Source organism: Rattus norvegicus, chromosome X, assembly GCF_036323735.1.
Source record: "Rattus norvegicus strain BN/NHsdMcwi chromosome X, GRCr8, whole genome shotgun sequence".
NCBI lineage: Eukaryota > Metazoa > Chordata > Mammalia > Rodentia > Muridae > Rattus > Rattus norvegicus.
Window position 1 is genome coordinate 94,390,538 of NC_086039.1, and position 13,339 is coordinate 94,403,876.

The 13,339-nt window shown below is 38.3% G+C and overlaps 1 protein-coding gene across 2 annotated transcripts; it reads right to left on the minus strand.

Annotated features, from left to right (window-relative positions):
• Positions 1-554: 554 nt before the first annotated feature.
• Cldn34c4 (claudin 34C4) lies at positions 555-6,229 on the minus strand. 2 transcript variants are annotated; one of them, XM_039100424.2, is made up of 3 exons: positions 6,080-6,227; positions 4,797-4,844; positions 570-1,262 (listed from the first exon to the last, which is right to left on the minus strand). In XM_039100424.2, the coding sequence occupies exon 3, from the start codon at positions 1,238-1,240 to the stop codon at positions 602-604; it is 639 nt and encodes a 212-aa protein (XP_038956352.1). In that variant the 5' UTR covers positions 1,241-1,262; positions 4,797-4,844; positions 6,080-6,227; the 3' UTR covers positions 570-601. The 2 variants fall into 2 exon arrangements, with proteins under 2 accessions (NP_001395845.1, XP_038956352.1); NM_001408916.1 differs by lacking the exon at positions 4,797-4,844 and having other exon boundaries at positions 555-1,262; positions 6,080-6,229.
• Between the last annotated feature and the right edge of the window lie 7,110 nt (positions 6,230-13,339).

Below are 13,339 nucleotides of genomic sequence, written 5' to 3' on the forward strand. Positions count from 1 at the left end.
GGATTTTTGAACTTTCTTTGTGTAGCCAAGCATTATTGGATTAGCTGCATTATACCCTGCAATGTCATTGTAATAAATTATGTGTTTGTGTGTGTGTGTGTGTGTGTGTGTGTGTGTGTGAGAGAGAGAGAGAGAGAGAGAGAGAGAGAGAGAGAGAGAAAGAGAGAGAGAGAGTTGTGTGTGGGATATTGATTCTATAAATTCTGTTCCTTTAGAGAACCCTGACTAATATGACTATGTTTACTGGTTAACCTTGACCAAACACATTTCATTAATTGTATCCAAACATGTTTAGATTTTATAACACAAATTAGTAGTTGGAATGATTAAAATACAAAACACAACTAAAAAATCCCCAAATAAACAAAAAATGAAAAGCAAAAAAATAAAGCAAACAATTGAACCAAAGTAATAAACCAAGTAGGAAAGAATGTTAAATGTCATATTTTCATATTCTGTCATAGGCTACCAAGGGCAGGGCTTGTTGGCCTTGGAAATTCTAGGTCAATAGTTTAAACTCCCATTAGATCCCTGTCTGCACCCCCAAAGTTATGACCAAGAATATTGGATTTTCAGGATTATGCATGCTGTAAATTTATTTTCAAACAAGGGGAAGATTTTCATTTTCCATTGAAGGACAGTAAGAAATAAAAATTATAGCACTTAACAAAAACAGTATGGCAGATACACTTGCCACTCCCATGGCACTTCCCACTCTTTGAGCATATGGAAAAAGCGGCATTTGGAAAGAAGGCAGGAAACATACCACTTCCTTGTTTGGCACAGAGAAGTAATTACACATAATAGCAAGAAAAATAAAGGTGCTAGCAACAGCATTGAGGACAGCTGAAAGAACAAAGGGATTGTTGTCGTCATTCTTCTGCAGCTTCTCCATGTATAACTTCTGTAGAGCAAAGACAGCACGAATTGTCCCAACCAGACCAATAATGTTTGCAATCAGGAGCAGATGTTGAGCTAACCGGATATCCAAAGGAACAAGGGCATTACGATAGCTGTAGTGATGGCAAACTCTCTGGCGGATGGAGTTGTCAATGTGGTTGCAAATACAGGCTCTCCAAATACCTATAAAAGCCACGCTTGGGGAGGAAACCTTGGGTTCTTCCAAATACCAAATTCGCCATTCTGGAAGGCCCATAGATGCGCTGCACATTATCCATGCAATGGTGGCCAAGGCGAAACCTCTTATTTGGTGATTGGCAGACTTGTTGAACAATGCCATGCTGGCATCAAATATGTAGAAACTGAAAAATAAATGCAGGGAAAGAAATGAAGGTGCCCCCTTTCAATCTTTAGCAGTGTCTTTTAGATTAGCAGTACCAAAATGGTAGTCATTTATTTTAAAAAAGTAGCCCTTTCTTATTAAGATATACTGTTATACCCTTCCTTAGCCATCTGTGCCCAGAGCTGGGGCTTTCCCATAGCCCTTGAATACAAAACCTGCCCACAGAGAGCTGGTCTGCAAGGAGCAGTCTCCCTTCAAAGTCTACAGGAGTGACTCCACTTTCACCCCATTGACTGCCCGAGGAGAGACACTCTGGTAGAACACAGGTCACTGGAGCCACAGGGTGACTTAGAACAGGACCTTTTCGGTCTCCTTATGCACCCAGACCAGGGCCTGTCCCAGAGCTCTCAAACCTAAAACCTGCTGACAGAAATGAACCCACACACCTATGGTCATATGTTTTATGACAAAGGAGCTAAAACTATCTATCCAATGGTAAAAAGACAATATTTTCAACAAATCATGCTGGCTGAACTAAAGGTAAGCATGTAGAAGATTGGAAATAACCCATTCTTATCTCTTTGTACAAAGCTCAAGTGGATCAAAGACCTCCTTATAAAACCAGATACACCGAAACTAATAGAAGAGAAAGTGGGGGACAGCCTCAAACAGATAGGCACAGAGGAATGTTTCCTGAACAGAATACCAATGGCTTATGTTCTAAGATAAAGAATTGACAGATAGGACCTCATAAAATTGCTAAGATTCTGTAAGGCAACGGATACTGTCAATAGGAAAAATGGCAACAAACAGATTGGGAAAAGGTCTTTACCAATCCTATATCCGATAGAGGGCTAATATCTAATATATACAAAGACCAGAAGAAGTTAGACTCCAGATATTCAAATAATCCTATTAAAAATGCTCCACATGGCTAAACAAAGAATTCTCAATTTAGGAATAACAAATGGCTAAGAAGCACCTAAAGAAATGTTCAACATCCTTAGTCATCAGGGAAATGCAAATAAAAATAACCTTGAGATTCCACCTCACACCAGTTAGACTGGCTAAGTTCAAAAACTCAGGTGACAGTAGATGCAAGATAGGATTTGAAGAAATAGGAACACTGTTTTATTGTTGTTCGATTGTAAGCTGGTACAACCACTCTGGAAATCAGTCTGGCAGCTCCTCAAATAATTGGATGTAGTATTACCTGAGGACACAGCTATACCACTCCTGGCCATACACCCAAAAGATGTAACAACTTATTACAAGGACACATGTTCTATTTTGTTAATAGGAGCCTTATTTATAATAGTCAGAAGATAGAAAGAAACCAGATGTCCTTCAACAGAGGAATGGATATGGAAAATATGGTACATCTACACAATGGAATGTACTACTCAGTTATTAAAAACAATGACTAAATGAAATTTTTAGGCAAATGAAAAGAACTAGAAAATATCATTCTGAGTGTGGTAATCCAGTCACAAAAGAACACACATAGTCTGCACTCACTGATAAGTGGATGTTAGCCAAAATATCTTGGAATTCCTAAGAAAAAATTTACAGATCATATGAAGCAGAGGAAGAAGGAAGAACAAAATTTAGATGCTTCATTCCTTCTACAAGGGAGAACAAAATACTTGCAGGAGGAAATACAGGGACAAAGCATGGAACAGGGAGTGAATAAAAGGTCATCCAGAAACTGCTTGGATCCATCCCATATGCAACCACCAAACCGAGTCACTACTGCTGATGCCAAGAAGTGCTTGTTAACAGGAGCCAGATATGTGTATCTCCTGAGAGGCTCTCCCAGTGCCCTACTGATACAGATGAGATGTTTGCAGTTAACAATAGGACTGAATAAGGGGACCCTAATGGAGGAGAAAGAGGAAAGACTGAAGGAGCTGAAGGGGTTTACAACACCATAGGAAGAATAATGAAATCAACCAACCAAGCCCCACTAGAGCTCCCAGGGACTAAACTACCAACCAGTGAGTAAAACAGAGGGACCCATGAATCCAGCTGCATATATAGCAGAGGATGCTATTGTCCAGTATCAATGGGAGAAAAAGCCTTTGGTCCTGTGAAGGCTTGTTTTCTCAATGTAGAGTAATGACAGGGTGTTGAGGTTGGAGTGAGTGTGTGGGAATGGGATCATCCTCATAGAAGCAGGGGGAGGGGCTATGGGAAAGGGGATAACATTTGTAATATAAATACATAAAAATTCCAAGAAAATAAAATTATCTTAAAAAAGATAAACTGTTATGAGTTTGGTCTGAGACAAAAACATAAAAGGGCCCTGTGACAATATTTGCTGAGAAATTCACAATAATCAAAGGTTAACAGATAATAAATTTTATGATTTATTATATATTACTTACTATATATTACCTTAAAGTCAACCTATCCTCCAGAGTACTCACCACACAGCTAATTAGATAAAAAATTTACAATTTAGGAACTACAAAAATATTTATGAGGAAACAAACTTCAACGAAGAGAGAATATTATGTATATATTACAGTATAATTTTTATTTATTTTTCTAGACCTGTCATGAAATATATTGAAAAAATACAAATCACAATACATTTAAATTCTAAGATTTACTAAGAAAAACTCATAGTTTTTCTTTTTGTTTTTGTTTTAGGTTAAAATTATGGCATTTGTGAGTGTGTGTTTGTTTGTGTTTGTGTGTGTCTGTGTATGCATGTGTACGTGCGTATGTGTGTTTTTGTTTGAAATAGAGTTTTACTGGAAAGCAGATGAATCATATGCCTGAGACCTAGCTTGATTGACAGGTTAAATTGCACATACTAATCTGAAAAGCAAAAGAATGGCAAATATGGGTTCAGGTGAATGAAAGATAAGAAAAGAGAAGTAATCAAATTTTGCTTGCAGAGAACACCTAGGATGCCTGCAAGTTCTAGAAAAAGTATCATGAATTGGTCCACAGGATAAGGGATTTTGAAGGTTGATCCTTAAAATCACTTCCAGTGTCCCGAGCAACCCTAGCAGAGAACATAAAAACAACATCATTGTCTTTGTTTAGATATTCCTATTCAGTTGTTTCCTGGTATTTTGGGTTAAATTAGACAAGGTGTCTACCATGGAACTGCCCTTCTTTTAAAAAGAAATTGTTTTGAGACTAGCTATTGCTAAGTTTTCCAAGCTTGCCTTGAAAACAATATGTATTCTAAGAAAGCACTTTCTTTGTTTGCTTTTGTTTGTTTTCTTTGAATTAATGCCTTACTAAATACATCAGGGCAAATACATATTCTCTAGGTAGCCCAGAATGATCAATACATAATATTATTCCTCCTTCTACTATCAGAAAACTAACATTGTACTGAACTCATAACAGATGAAAAGGGGACTTTTTAATTCCCTACCAGTATTTCTGATTAAATCCCCAAAGAATAAAATTCTAGGAGCTTTGTCTAGTTAGGTGGATAAGAAGTATAAGGCAGTTAAGGAAGGTCACAAGATTCCAATATAATGGACTATGTGTGAGGGAGAGCAGAGGAAATAAGTGAAAGTACACCTACCTACCACTTGGAATCTTACATCATCACATTCTGTAAATGGAAGGGGATCTGGAATGAAGGAGTAGGAATTTGTGTAACATTTTCTTACTAGTTAAATGAGCAATTTACACTAAATACTCAGGCAGAGACAGAGATTCAGAAATACAGAGACATTGTTCTACAAAATAGACAAGCAAAGATAAAGAGATAGAAATACAGAGTACTGCCTCTACCAGATACCAGAAGAAAGAATTGATCACACTGAATTTTGCAAGCCCAGAGAAAAGGTACAAATGCAAAATTCAATGTTCAGTTTGAATTTTTATTGAGTATTTTTTCTTCTATATTTATATATCTATATATCTATCTCTATTCATATCTCTATAACTATATAACTATATCTACAACTATCACTATCTCTATCATCTCTATCTATATCTATATATCTAATCTATATCTTTCTATATCATCTATATCTATATATTTTAAATCAAATAATATGTGTTGTTTAGGTTTTCATTTTTGTGACCTAAGTGCCCCAAACAAGAAGATATTGGGAATTATTTAGTTCATTGATATATTTCAGAGATGTTAATCTATATTTTTTGCCTTTATTTTTCTAGGTATGTGGTGAGGGAGGTAGAACATCATTGTAGAAGGCAAGAATGACAGGGAGATTCTTCCTTATAATGGACAGGAATCAGGGACAAAGAAAAGGATTAGGTACTTTACATTTTTATAGGCCCAGCTTCTGGTATCTCCTTTCTCTAGCTATGACCCAGCTCCTTAAAAGCACTCCAAAACTTACATCACATCAGCATATGAGGCCATGGATTTAACACCTGAGGACTTTTCAGTGATAGGCCATACACAAACTATAACTACATGGTAAATTAGGCACTGAGTTTTCTAAAGGTAGAGTACTTTCACTATTTAAAATACTGAGAGGATGATAAATTCTCCAATAGGTGGCATAATTAATGAACCTTGAAGATATTAAATTAAATGAAAAAAGTCAGTCTCACATCAAGGACTGATTAAATACCACTAGGAAGGTCTCTTTGAGGATCAATTCTAGAGACATATGAAGTAGAATTGTGGTTGTGGATACAGCAGAAGAGCATAACATTCCATAAGGACAACATTTAGTTTGGGAAAGATGGACAATGGAAATGGTACCATTGCATCCTGAAGGTACTTCTGGCAATGGGACTGTATATATAACAGTCATTGTTAAATTTTATATGTATATTTAACTACATTAAATAATATATATGACAAAGAAGGCTAGGGCATATACTTACCAGAATTGCTGTCTTCAAGTTAACCAGTGATGTGGCAGGAATGTGTGATACCTAGGACAAGGGAGCCCAAAGAAAGGAAACAGAGCTCTTCAAATGTCCCTCCTAGCTCTGTATTCTTGGCTAGAGTATTGAAGGTACAAACCCTGAGCCCTTTCTTAAGTCACCACATTCCAATCCTTTGTTACCTCATCATCTCTCATTTCCCCCTCTCTCTCTCTCCATCCCTCTCACTTCCCCCATTCTTGCATCCTTTCTCCTCTCTCTCATTCTCTCTTGTCTCTCCTACTCATGTCTCTCCCTTCCCTCTCCCTGTCTCCACCTTGCTCTTCCCAGTCCTTTTTCTCACTTCTCTTTCCTCTTTCTTTTTTATCTCTACCTCTCTCTGCTCAATTTTCTTCTTTCTCCTATCTTTTCTTCCTTCATCCTCCTCTCTCTCCCTTTCTCCTCTCCTTTCTTTTCCTTTTGCCTTCTCTCTTCTCTTTCTCCTCCCTTCCTTTCTACCTCTCTTTGTCTTTCTCTATGTGTCGGTCTCTTTCACTCTGCCTTGTCTTTCTATCTCTATTGCTCTAACTCTCCCTCTCTCTCCCTAGATATCTTTTCCCCTTTATCTCTCTTCATTGTCTCCCTCTCTTTTGCTCTATCTTTTTATTCAACTCTTTTGTTCACCCAGGATCACTTTCGAATTCCCCTCATTTTCTTGTTTCTCCCTATTTATCCCACCCTCTGTCTACTTCAACTCTTTATTTATGTACCCTGTGTATAACTCTTTGTGCCTTGAGGAACAAAATGAGGTAGGAAAAGGGAGAGAAGAGAGAAGAAAAAGAAAGAGGAAGCGTGGATAAGAGAGAAAGTAATCAGACAGGGAAAGAGGGAAGACAGAGTAAAGGAAATATGGAAAGAGAAAGAAAGGAAAAAGAGGAATGAGGAAGAATGAAACAGATGGTGATGGAGTAAGTTGGTAAAAGGGAGTAAAAATGGAGAGATACAAAGAATGAGAAAAAGAGAAGTAGAAAGAAAGAGGAACAGAGAAAGGGAAGGAGAGATAGAGTGATAAACATAGAGAAGTGGAAGGAAGATGGGGAGAGAGGGAGGATACAATGACAAAGAAAAATAAAATATGAGAGAATGAAACAGTGAAAAATGGAAAGAGAGAAAGAGGGGGAGAGGGAGACAGGAAGGGAGTGGAGGGAATAGAGGGGAAAATAGACAAGAAGAGTGAAACAAGAGGTAGAAGAAAGGGCAAATAGGAGGTAAAAAGAAGGAGCGTATAGAAGCAGAGTAGGAGAATGATGGAGAGAGGAAGGGAAGAAGAAGAAGAGAAAAAGCAGGAAAAGAAGACATGGAGAGGGAAACAATATCAGAGACAGAGAGATAGAGAGACACAGAGAGATACACAGAGGAGAGAAAATTGAAAAGGGGTAAAGAGGAGAGAAAACTGAGGAGAGAAAGTGGTAGTGTGTGAAAGGGTTAGAGAGGAAGAACAAAGGATAAAAGGCAGAGAGAGTGTTAGGGAGAGGATGATGTAGGTAGTGAAAGAGAGACTGGGGATAAATACAGAAAAGAAGGAAGCACAGAGATGGGAATCCAAGAAAAAGGCATAATAAGAGTGAGATATAGGGTAAGAGACAAAGGGAGATTGAGACACTCCTGCTCTTTTTCTCCCTTTCTCTTCTAAACATTTTTCCATCTCTTTATGCATATATATACATATATATGTATATATATACATTTATTATATATATATATATATATATATATATATATATATATATATATATATATATATGGAGAGAGATAAGTAGATAGACAGATCAATATATTTGGGACAATTCACTGATTCCCCTCTCCAATTGTCTCTCCCTCTCCTTTATAAGTCTTTCTTCCCTATCTTGCTCTCATACTCTTTTAATCTCTTCTATCTCTACCCCTTTCTCTCCCCATCTCCCTTTAGTTCTCACCCTGTATCCTTCATCTTCTCCCCATTCTACTTACGCCTCATTCTCCTTCACTTTGTATCTTCCCTCTCTCTCTCTCTTTCTCTCTGTTTGTCTCTGTCTTTCTGTCTCTTTCTCTCAGGGGAGGGATAAATGAACCAGAGTTGAGAAAAGAGGAGAGAGAAGGGTGGAAGAAATGGAAGAGGAAACAGATGAAGATAGTAAAAGAGAACAAGAGAAAAGTGGAGGAGAAAGAGGAAAACAGATGATAGAAGATGAAGGAATGAAAGTTGGGAGAGAGAAATAGGACAAAAAGAGTGAGGGTATGAAAGAATGGGAGGGATGGATGAGACAGAAGAATAGGGGAGAGGCAATGTACAGCAGGGACAGAGACATTGAAAGTATAGACAAAAAGAGGAGAGAAAATATTGACAACAATGCAAGGTACATCTAGATGTAGATACACATGGAGAGAGTGTATCAGAGAGGGAATATTATAAATAAAGAGAGACAGGGGTGGCAGGAGAGGAGGGAAGAAGAAAGAATAAGAAATAATGGGAGAAAACATAGAGATATGGAAAGTGAAGAAGGGGAGAGACAATGCTAGAGAAAGAGACAGAGATGAAAGTGGTAATGAAAAAAGGAAGGAGGTAGAAAGTTAGAAAGAGAGAGAGAGAGAGAGAGAGAGAGAGAGAGAGAGAGAGAGCGCAGTGAGAATCTAAAACAAGAAGAGAAACAGAATTGAGAAAAATAGGAAAAGTAAAACAAAGATGTTGGGCAATGATGGATGAAAAGGATGGAGAAGAGAGATTGTGATAGATAGTGAGGGAGGGTGAGAAGCAAGGAGGAATGAACATGAAAGAACATGGGAGGGAGAGGGATAAAGGGATTAATGAAGTGAGAAGTGGGGAAGATAAAAAAGGAGGGTGTATAAAAGGAAGAAACAGAAGGAAAACAGTGATAGAAGAAGGGATAAATGGAATGGCAGTGTGGGAGGCAGAAAAAGGTGAGCAGAAACTGGAAATTGTTGCATGGGTCTTCCTCTGGATAGTGAGACATAAAATCATTGAAAAATTGAGTGTATATGGAGGCAATTCCATGATAGCAGTCTTCACGTATGTGGTTCAGATTGTATACCTGATGGATGAGGGGGCTTGTCTTAGGAGTTCATTGCTATTAAAGGACACCAAGACCAAGACAACTCTTATAAAGCAAAATATTTAACTATGGCTGGCAAATAGTTTAAGAGGTTTTGTCCATTATTATCATGGTGGGATGCATGTCAGAATTTAGTCACATATGGTGATGGCAGAACTAAGAGTTCTATACCTTAATCTGCAGGAAGCAGAACAGAAATATCCTACAAGGCATAGTTTGAGTTTTAGAGACCTGAAAGACCTCCCTTCCACAATAACAACTTCCTCCAAGACCATAAGTACTCTAACAAGTCCACACTTCCTAATGGTACCACTCTCTAATGGCTTAGTATTCAAAAACATGAGGCTATGTGAGTCAGACCCTTTTAACCCACCACACTCCATTCCCTGGCTACCATAACCTTGAAGACATAACATAATGCAAAGTGAATTTATCTCAACTTCAAATATTCCCAAAGTCTATCAGAGGCTCAAATATTTTTAAAAGTCCAAAGTTTAAAGTCTCAGATTTATACAATCTCTTAACTGCAATTTCCTCTAAAATCAAAGTAAAAAAGCAGATCATGTAGTTCCAACATCACAAGATATACATTTTCAATCTAAAGTGTCATAGTAGAAAATTTTAACCAAAGCAATACCAAAGACCAGCTGGCAAAACTCTAAACTGCATCTCTGTATCCGATTTCCAACTCTTTCAGCTTTGTTTACTGCAACACACTTCTTTCTCTTGGGCACTTAGAACACTATTGCCTCTTAGTAGCTTTCCTCAGCTGGTATCCCATAGCTTTGGCATCTCTATTGGCATCCAGGTCAACTTCACAACTTCTTCCATTGTCTGAGATACACACATTATCTTCTGATATTCTCCCGAATTCTTGGTTCACTTCTGCAGCTCGACCTTTTGTATCATGCTATGCTAAGGCTATACCCAACTGATGTTGCTGTTCTTGGTGATCATCCTATGGTACTGAAATCTCCAATATGCTGTGATCTTACACTGCAAATAGGCTTCACATTCGCTAGTAGTGCCCTATATGCTCTATTCATGGTGACAAGCTTCAACTTCATTGCATGATCCCTTCAGTCCTGGACCCTCAACTGGCACTTAGGATGCACCTTCACCAATGTCCCATTCCTCGTCTCTCCAATGCCAAGTATCAGCTGCTGTCCATACCCTTTTATCACCTGAGTGATTTTTACACAATGCCGAGACCAGAGACCATTTGAGATCAAAATATCTGTAATTTTTTTTTTAGTCTCAGAAGATACTCCCCAAAAGAATTTGCCTTGGTAATGCTGGTCTCTTTTTAAAATCAATTAACATTTATTTACATTCCAAATGTTGGCCCCTCCCATTCCTCTGGACAGATTTCTTTAGCCTATTCCCTCTCTTCTTTGCCTCTAAGAGGTTGTTCTACCCATGGAATCCCCCTTTCTTGGGGCATCAAGTATCTCTCATTGATGCAAGTCCTCTGATACATATCTGCCAGGAACCTCAGACCTGCCAGTTTATGCTCTTGGTTTGGTGGCATAGTCTCTGCGAGCTCCCAGTGGTCCAGATTAGTTGACATTGTTGGTCTTCCTATGGAGTTCCCATCCCCTTGAGCTCCTCTAGTCCTTACCATAACTCTTCCATAGGTTTCCAAACCTCAATGCTTGGCTGTAAATATCTGCACCTGATTCAGTAAGTTGCTGGTAGAGCTTCTCAGAGGACAGTCATGCTGGGTTCCTGTCTGCAAGTACAACATAACATCAATAACAATATCAGGGTTTGGGGCCCACCCATGGGATAGATGCCAAGTTTGGGAGGTCATAGGCCTTTTGTTAAGTCTCTGTTCCATTTTTGTCCATGTACTTCTTTTAGAGAGGAACAATTCTGGGTCAAAAATTTTTAAGGTAGCTTGATGACACCATCCCTCCACCAGGGGCCCTGTATATTTACTGGAGGTGGTCTCTTTAGATCCCTTCTCACCAGGCTGGGCATTTCAGATAAGGTCCCCACCACTGAGTCCTGGAAGCTTCTCACATCCTAGTTCTCCCTCCACATAGCTCATATGCTTCACCCCCCCAAACCCAGTAGCTTCATATCTCTATTCATTCCCTTGGCCCTTCGGGCTTCTTTCCTGTCTTCCCCATACCTGTTCCTTCCCTACTTTCCCCTCCTCTTCCCCTCTCCCACCCAACACCCTCCCTTCCTCTGCCTCCCATGATTATTTTATTCTGCATTATAAGTGGGACTGAACAATCCTTACTTGATCCTTTATTCTTGTTTAACTTCTTATAATCATGGGTTGTACCATGGGTATGCTGTACTTTATGGATAATATCCACTTATCAGTGAATATATACTGTAAATGTCTTTTTGGGTCTGGTTTACCTGAATCAGGATACTTTCTCACTCCATCCATTTGTCTGCAGAATTCATGATGTCCTCAATTTTTATAACAATATTATTCTATTGTGTAAAATAACCACATTTTCTGTACCCATTTGTCAGTTTAGGGACATCTGGGTTTCTTCCAGTTTCTGGATATTTCAAATAACTCTCATCATCATGGAACATATGGCCTTGTGAAACGGTAGAGCATCTTTTGTGTATATGCCCAAGATCGCTGAGCCTCCATGTAGAACTATTTCCAGTATCCTGGGGCACAACCAGATGGATTTCTTGAGTGGTTGTACTTTGTTACAATCTCATCAACAGAGGAATATTCCTCTGTCTCTACATCCTTGCCAGCATGTAATGTCACTTGGTTTTTTTTATTTTAGCCATTCTGATTGCTGTAAGGTAGAATCTCAGAACGTTTTGATTTGTATTTCCAGGTGGCTAAGGTTGTTAAACATTTGCTTCTTGGTCATTCTGGATTCCTCTGAAGAAAATCCTGTTTTATTTTATTTCAGTTGTTGCTGTTGTTGTTGTTGTTGTTGTTGTTGTTGTTGTTGAAGTTTAAATTCTTGAGTTCTTTATATATTGTGAATAATAGCCATCTATCAGATGTAGGATGAGTGGAGACCTTTTCGCAATATGTGGGTTTCTGTTTTGTCCTATTTACTTCATTCTTTGCTGTACAAAAGCCTTTCACTTTAATGAGGTCCAGCTTATCAATTGCTAATCTTAAAGCCTGAGCCAAGGTGTTCTGTTTATGAAAATGTCCACTGTGTCATGTATTCAAGCTTGTTTCCCATTTTCTCTTCCATTGCATTCAGTGGATCTGTTTTTTTCTTGGGGTCATTGATCCACTTGGACTTGAGCTTTGTGCAAGGTGATAAATATGAAAATATTTGCATTCTTCTACATGAAAGTAGGGAGTTAGAACTGCATCATTTATTGAAGATGCTTTTTCCACAGAATAGTATTGGCTTCTTTGCAAAGATCAGGCATCCATAGGTGTGCAGGTTTGTTTCTGGGTCTTAGATTATATTCCATCAATTGGCCTATCCATCTCTGTACCAATACCATGCAGTTTTTATTGCTATTGCTCTGTAGTATAGCTTGAGGTCAGGGATTGTAATTACCTCAGAAGTTATTTTATTATTGAGAAGTGTTTTGACTATACTCGGTTTATTACTTTTCCAAATGAAATTGATAATTGTTCTTTCAATATATGTAAAGAATTATGTTGGAATTCAAAGACCACATGAAGCTCAAGAAGAAGGAAGACCAAAGGATGAATGCCTTAGTCCTTCTTAGAAGGGGATGAAAATAGTTACTGGAGAAAAAGAGACAAAGTATGGAACAGAAACTCTTTGTCCCTGTATTTCCTTTAGACAGGAGCATTTACCTTATATTCTCTCCCCATCCTCTCTTCCTCCCAAGTCCCTCCCACCCTCTAACTTCTGTGACTATTTTGTCCCCCCTTCTAAGTAGGACTTATGCATCCACACTTCAGTCTTCTTTATTCTTGAGCTTCATATTGTTTGTAAATTGTATCATGGATATTCTGAGCTTTTCCCTAATATCCACTTACCGGTCAACTCATATCATGTGTGGTCTTTTGTGACTGTGTTACCTACACAGGCTATTATCTAGTTCCATTCATTTGCCTGCAAATTTCATGAAGTTATTGTTTTAAATGACAGAGCAGTACTCCACTGATTAAATGTACCAATTTTCTATATCCATTTCTCTGTTGAGGGATATCTGGCTTGTTTCTCCTTGTTTCTAATTA

Excerpts from the sequence above, each read along its gene's own strand:
- Cldn34c4 (NM_001408916.1), bottom strand. The coding sequence starts at position 1,240 with ATGGCATTGTTCAACAAGTCTGCCAATCACCAAATAAGAGGTTTCGCC.